Source organism: Limulus polyphemus, unplaced genomic scaffold (genome assembly GCF_000517525.1).
Source record: "Limulus polyphemus unplaced genomic scaffold, Limulus_polyphemus-2.1.2 Scaffold1147, whole genome shotgun sequence".
Classification (NCBI taxonomy): Eukaryota; Metazoa; Arthropoda; class Merostomata; order Xiphosura; family Limulidae; genus Limulus; species Limulus polyphemus.
Window position 1 is genome coordinate 290741 of NW_013666757.1, and position 6388 is coordinate 297128.

At 32.5% G+C, this 6388-nt stretch overlaps 1 protein-coding gene across 4 annotated transcripts in view; it reads left to right on the forward strand.

Annotated features, from left to right (window-relative positions):
* Positions 1-6388, forward strand: part of LOC106462344 (protein phosphatase 1 regulatory inhibitor subunit 16B-like) — a 51734-nt gene that overhangs the window by 42035 nt on the left and 3311 nt on the right. For all 4 annotated transcript variants that reach the window (XM_022389587.1, XM_013922257.2, XM_022389589.1 and 1 more), the window contains 3 exons: positions 1432-1510; positions 3072-3189; positions 3480-3591. In XM_022389587.1, coding sequence (XP_022245295.1) covers positions 1432-1510; positions 3072-3189; positions 3480-3591 — 309 coding nt within the window. The remainder of the gene's footprint in view (positions 1-1431; positions 1511-3071; positions 3190-3479; positions 3592-6388) is intronic.

Here is a 6388-nt window from a genome sequence, read left to right on the forward strand (position 1 = left end):
CAGTATTTTGCATCAGACAACTTGTTTTTGCGATGCCATAACTTTATCAATATCCAAATATTCAGTATTACTCCCCACAGTTCGACCAGGTTTTCAGTTATCGTTTGATTTTTTTTTTTCAGTTTCATATAAGTACATATAGCCTTAATATTCATATTCGTATCTTGTGTATGCCAAGCCACGGTTGTGAGCGATCGGCCTTTTTCTTTTCAGTCATCGTTTTACTACATTTTCTTCATGTTTAGGACCACTGTCTTGTTGGAAGACGAATCTCTACTAAACAGGTCTTGTTCCCTTGGGAATATCATGGTGGGTAAGAATCTTCTTGTACCTATGGGAGTCAGGGTGCCGTAATGTTTTTGTAGATCTCCCACACCACTAGCAGAGATGCAGCCTATGCTTGTATTGCCCCCCCCCCTCCCATCTCCCGGCATGTTTCACCGTAAATGTTGTACACTGATTGCGACATTATTATTCTCGCTGTCATCAAACAAACTATTATTCCTTTTTGCCAAATGATTTTAATTTGGATTCGTCTGTAAATAACTCTCTACCCCAGCTATGCATATCCGATTGTTTGAAATGTGATGCCAATTTTAGCCTTTTGATTTGATCTCTGTTAAGCAGTGGCTTTTTTGACAGCTACACATCCATTGAGGCCAGTTCGTGCTAATGTGTATGTTAATAATCTGAAGGTAACATTCACATCTTTACTTAAAACTGGGTCAGTGGAAAGATCTCTACAGGATTTGCGTTTATTACTTAAAGAGCGTACCCTGAATAACTTAACATCAGTTTTGAAGAATTTGGCCTTCTCGACTGCTTCTATTATCAACAGAAACAGTTTCATGTATCATTTTTAGTTTTCAGATAGCTTCTACTGAAACAGAAAATTTCGATTTAAGCTATCGTGTGGAGTAGCATTCATCGCCAAAACACGTCTGTCACGTGGCTGGGAGTCATTGGTGCATCCACCACACTACTGCTGGGAATAGTATAACTGCTTGCATTTTTATATGCATTATACTCGTGTAGCACTACCTGATTGATTGGATGACAGCCAATAATAGTGTAATCTATCAATACATGACTGTACTTTGGTAAAATTAATTTTCGTACAGTAAAGGGGGAGCAATCTCATAATAATTACACTTTGATGCTCATTTTATTCACTGTCTCCATATTTATTACCGGTAATGTATGAGTGTTGAAAAAGGTCTTGAACTGATGTTTCTATGAAATCAAGGCATGTTTTTACTACATTTTCAAAGTTCTCTCTATGCCCATTTTCTATTGTACAGCTGTTTTTGAAATCAGCTTTACATGTCGAAGAACTTTGTAAATAATCCCAGTCTATATAGGCAGGTAGTGACGTAGATGTTTGTTATATCTTTTTTTCTGAGACTCTGATAAGCATGTTTTATCCTTCAGTATCCTGGCGTGCTTGAGATGTTAGTACATGGCGGTGCTGACCTCAGTGCAACAACAAAAAATGGAGAAACCCCTTTCGGTAAGAGAAGTATTGATTTCTTTCCCATAATTTTATTATCTTCGTTTGAATGATTGAAGGGTTAATAGTAAAAAGTCTAGTGTGAATACATTTCTTGATTAAGTCGCCTAAACGTTTAAAACTGTGGGCAAACAATGGGTAATTGTTTAGTCTCTAACTCCATGTTTATATGATTTTTATTCAAAAAATGTCTCGACCAACATTATCTATTCACTAAAATTGTATGCTAATTTTGTTGTTCACTGATATGTTATTGCTCATATTTGTTCACCAGTATGTGTTGTTACTGACTGTGATCGTTCACTAGCGCGTGTGTGTGTGTGTTGTTACTGACTGTGATCGTTCACTAGCGTGTGTGTGTGTGTTGTTACTGACTGTGATTGTTCACTAGCGTGTGTGTGTGTTGTTACTGACTGTGATTGTTCACCAGCAGTGTTGTTACTGCCTGTGACTATTCACCAGTTTGTGTTGTTACTGACTGTGACTGTTCACCAGTAGTGTTGTTACTGACTGTGACTATTCACCAGTTTGTGTTGTTACTGACTATGGCTGTTCACCAGTAGTGTTGTTACTGACTGTGACTATTCACCAGTAGTGTTGTTACTGACTATGGCTGTTCACCAGTATGTGTTGTTACTGACTATGGCTGTTCACCAGTGTGTGTTGTTGCTGACTATGGCTGTTCACCAGTGTGTGTTGTTGCTGACTATGGCTGTTCACCAGTGTGTGTTGTTGCTGACTATGGCTGTTCACCAGTATGTGTTGTTGCTGACTATGGCTGTTCATCAGTATGTGTTGTTACTGAATGTTGCTGTTCATCAGTATGTGTTATTACTATGGCTGTTCACCAGTTGTTGCTAACTATGGCTGTTCACCAGTGTGTGTATTTTTGACTGAGTCTGTTTATCAGTGACTTTTTATCTGTACTTGTCCATACACCAGTTATGTATACATTTTATTTGTTCGTCAATATGTACTGATTTCTTCGTTTATACATGTCTATTCATGCTTTTAACAACCAGTTACATAATGTTAATCTATTTATAGATGTGTTTGGTCGTCAAAGTATAACTGTGTGTATTTGTCTATGTGAGTGTCTATTTTATATATTTTTACACATATACTTACAAATGAGCATGCTTGCTGTATGTTTGTTTTTCTTCTTATATTCACTTGCAAAATAATATCCTAACCTGTGTAAATGCATATTTCAGGTTAACAAGTATTATAATACTTAATGTTTGTAAAATTATTCTTAACATTTTCAGTTAAATATGTTTACGAAAACACGTTAGGAACCCAAATGTGTTTATATTATTCTTTTTCTGGTTTTAGCTAGGTAAGAAAACTGAGTTTAATTACACTCTCTAAAGTAATTAAATGAACGTCTTGTTTTAGTAATAATGTGGCAAAATTGATAATTTCAAAACTTTGTAATTATTTTTTTGTAACAATACGTTTGGAGGAAACAAAAGCTTACAAACTGATTTAGATAACCAGACAGAACTGGTGTGATTTAAACATGAAAATTGGTGTTATTTAAGAGACATTATCTTGATAGATATTTGTGAAGATCCAGAGCTCAAAATGGTGTTAACCGAGCTGAAGACCCAGATGGAAACTGATAGTAAAACACACGTGCATGATATCAGACGATCACAAAGTCAGAATAGCAGAAGGTAAATAAAACAAGCTTCGCTGTAAAAAAAGTAGCATTTTATCTTACTGAAACAACTATAACAATAAAAACTATAACTACGAATTTCAAATGTTACTTTCACCAACTCTACCACGTTTTCTTAACTGTAACCCAACTTTGATAGTACGACTGATGATATCGTCAATTCTTACTACGTTTAACTGAAGCACAACCGTCGGCAAATCAACTCTAGCATATTGTTTTTCTATTTTTACTGATATATGTATTACACTTTTGGATATTATAACATAAGTTTTTGTTCTTCTCTAGTCAATCAGTTCGTCGGACTAGTATAAGAGATAAGAATAAGATCTCCCGAAGAGAAGCTTTAGAAGAAGCAATGTTATGGCAAGAAAAGGAAAAGACATCCGAAAACCACCAGGTGTGTATCTGTTGCAGTAACTACGTTATAACAAAAACTGTTTACTTATGTGGTGATATATGTGTAATAACCAGGTCTCTACGACTGTTCTAAAATCTTCAAAGCAACTACATTTTGGCAAATCGGTACAACTCGGTCATCTAACTTGTAGGTGTTGCTGCATTTCATTGAGAATAACGACAGCAACAATGCTGTAAGGCTTCAGTTGGTATACAATACAAATATATATATACGTTCAAAAGGTGTAGGTAGCTTTGAATATTGTTTTAACTAGGAGCAACCATACTGACTTGTTGTTTCCGTTTGTTATATGTTAACATAGTGTATCAATTTCAAATAACTATTATGATATTGTGTTTTAATCAGGTGTAACTTTTTACTAATATGATGTTTTAATCAGTTGTAACATTGTATTAATATGGTGTTTTAATCAGGTGTAACTTTGTACTAATATTGTGTTTTAATCAGTTGTAACATTGTATTAATATGGTGTTTTAATCAGGTGCAGGTTTGTAGTAATATAGTGTTTTAATTAGGTGTAACTTTGTATTGATATGGTGTTGTAAGTAGGTGTAAGTTTTACTAATGTAATATTTTAAATAGATGTAACTTTGTATTAATATGTTATTTCAATCAGATGTAACTTTGTGCTGATGTGGTGTTTTAATCAGGTGCAACTTTGCACTAATGTGGTGTTTTAATCTGGTGTAACGTTGCACTAATGTGGTGTTTTAATCTGGTGTAACGTTGCACTAATGTGGTGTTTTAATCTCGTGTAACGTTGCACTAATGTGATATTTTAATCAGGTGTAACTTTGTACTAATGTGGTGTTTTAATTAGATGTAACTTTGTATTGATGTGGTGTTTCAATTAGGTGTAACGTTGCACTAATGTGATATTTTAATCAGGTGTAACTTTGTACTAATGTGGTGTTTTAATTAGATGTAACTTTGTATTGATATGGTGTTTCAATTAGGTGTAACTTTATACTGATATGGTGTTTCAATTAGGTGTAACTTTTTGATAATATATTGAATTAATCACTTATACGTTTTTACTAATATGATGTTTTCATTTGGTGCAACTTTAATATGACATTTTCATATGGTGCAATGTTACATCGGATGGGACTTTGTGCTTAGGTGATAATTTCGTTATGCTAAACTTTGAACTTACAATATATGATATATTCAGTAAATAGAACTTTGCTCTAATATGGTGTTTTGATTTAATGTTACTTATTACCAACATGGTGTTTTAATCAGGTTAATATTATATCGACATGGTGTTTTAATCAGCTTTAACTTTATCATGTCATGGTGTTTTCAGTTAGTGCTAATTTATATCAACATGATGTTTTAATTAAGTTTAACTTTATACTAGCGTGTTTTAATCAGGTGTAATTTTATATTAACATGGTATTTTAATCATGTGTAACTTTATATTGACATGGTGTTTTAATCAAGTGTAACTTTTTATACTGACATGGTTTTTAATCATGTGTAACTTTATATTGACATGGTGTTTTAATCATGTATAACTTTATACTGACATGGTGTTTTAATCATGTGTAACTTTATATTGACATGTTGTTTTAAACAACAAACAAACAAAAACCAACAGCTTCTCATGCTGGAATAGTGCATTATTTGCCTAAAGATACCTGTAAGTTTGAATATATAATTATAAGATGTCAGGTTTTTTTTTTTTGGTAAAACTTTTTCAAGAATTTACGAATTTATTTTCAAATGCCTTTGGCATTTTTCAGATATCTAATTTATTGCAAAATTTTACAATCAATGGTAACGTGTATATGGAGTTTCTTTACATTAGCATTTAATTGAAAGAAACCGTTGATTTATAAAATGAGTGAGTTTTTCGCCTTCAGATTTGTAAATGGGTTGGCTAAACATGGTTCTCTTGTAAGCTTAGGTATTTTGCAGACAAAGGATTGTATTTTGTGTTTAATGGTTTCATTTATGATCACGTAAAGAGGTTTATTATTTGATCAAAACTTGCTCCTATATGGTTAATCTACTCTTGGAAAAAGAAATGGTTGAAAAAATTCCTGTTGGTTTTAGACAGTCTCATTATAGACAGTATGTTGAGGATACGTTCGCCATTTTTCATTCACAAAGTCATGTTAATGAATTCCGGCAATATTTAAACATTAAACACCCAAGGAAAAATTTTGCAATTGAATGTGAACATGAACCACTATAAATTTTTTTGGAAAGTTTAAGTTAGCAGTGTAGTTTTAAAATTGGTTTACATCATGAATTGAAGTTTTAGGATTATTTGCCAATTCTGTTTCTAAAGTACTTAAAGTTAACTTATTGTTTATTCCTATGAATTTTTATTACATGATAGTAAGGAGTTATACCTTATTATATGAAGAAATAACTCGTATTAAAAATTAATGAACTGAACAGTTACTTCATGGATAAAATGTAGAATAGACTGCACACCTAAATTCTTAAAATAAACCAATAATGACATTGTATGATGCGCAACAATCGCACTATTTTAAAATAAAGTAGTTATAAATCTAGGCACAGATAAGTATCAGAAGTTTATAGTATTTTGACACTTGTGTATAAAGTTAAAATCATAAATAATATTCAACGTTAAACTGGTACACAATTAAAAAAAAACATTTTATTTAGGATGACGTCGTAACGTCGAAACATGTAGAATCGTCAATATTTTGAACGCCATAGATAGGCCTAAATAAAATGTTTTTTTTTAATTGTGTACCAGTTTAACGTTGAATATTATTTATGATTTTAACTTTAT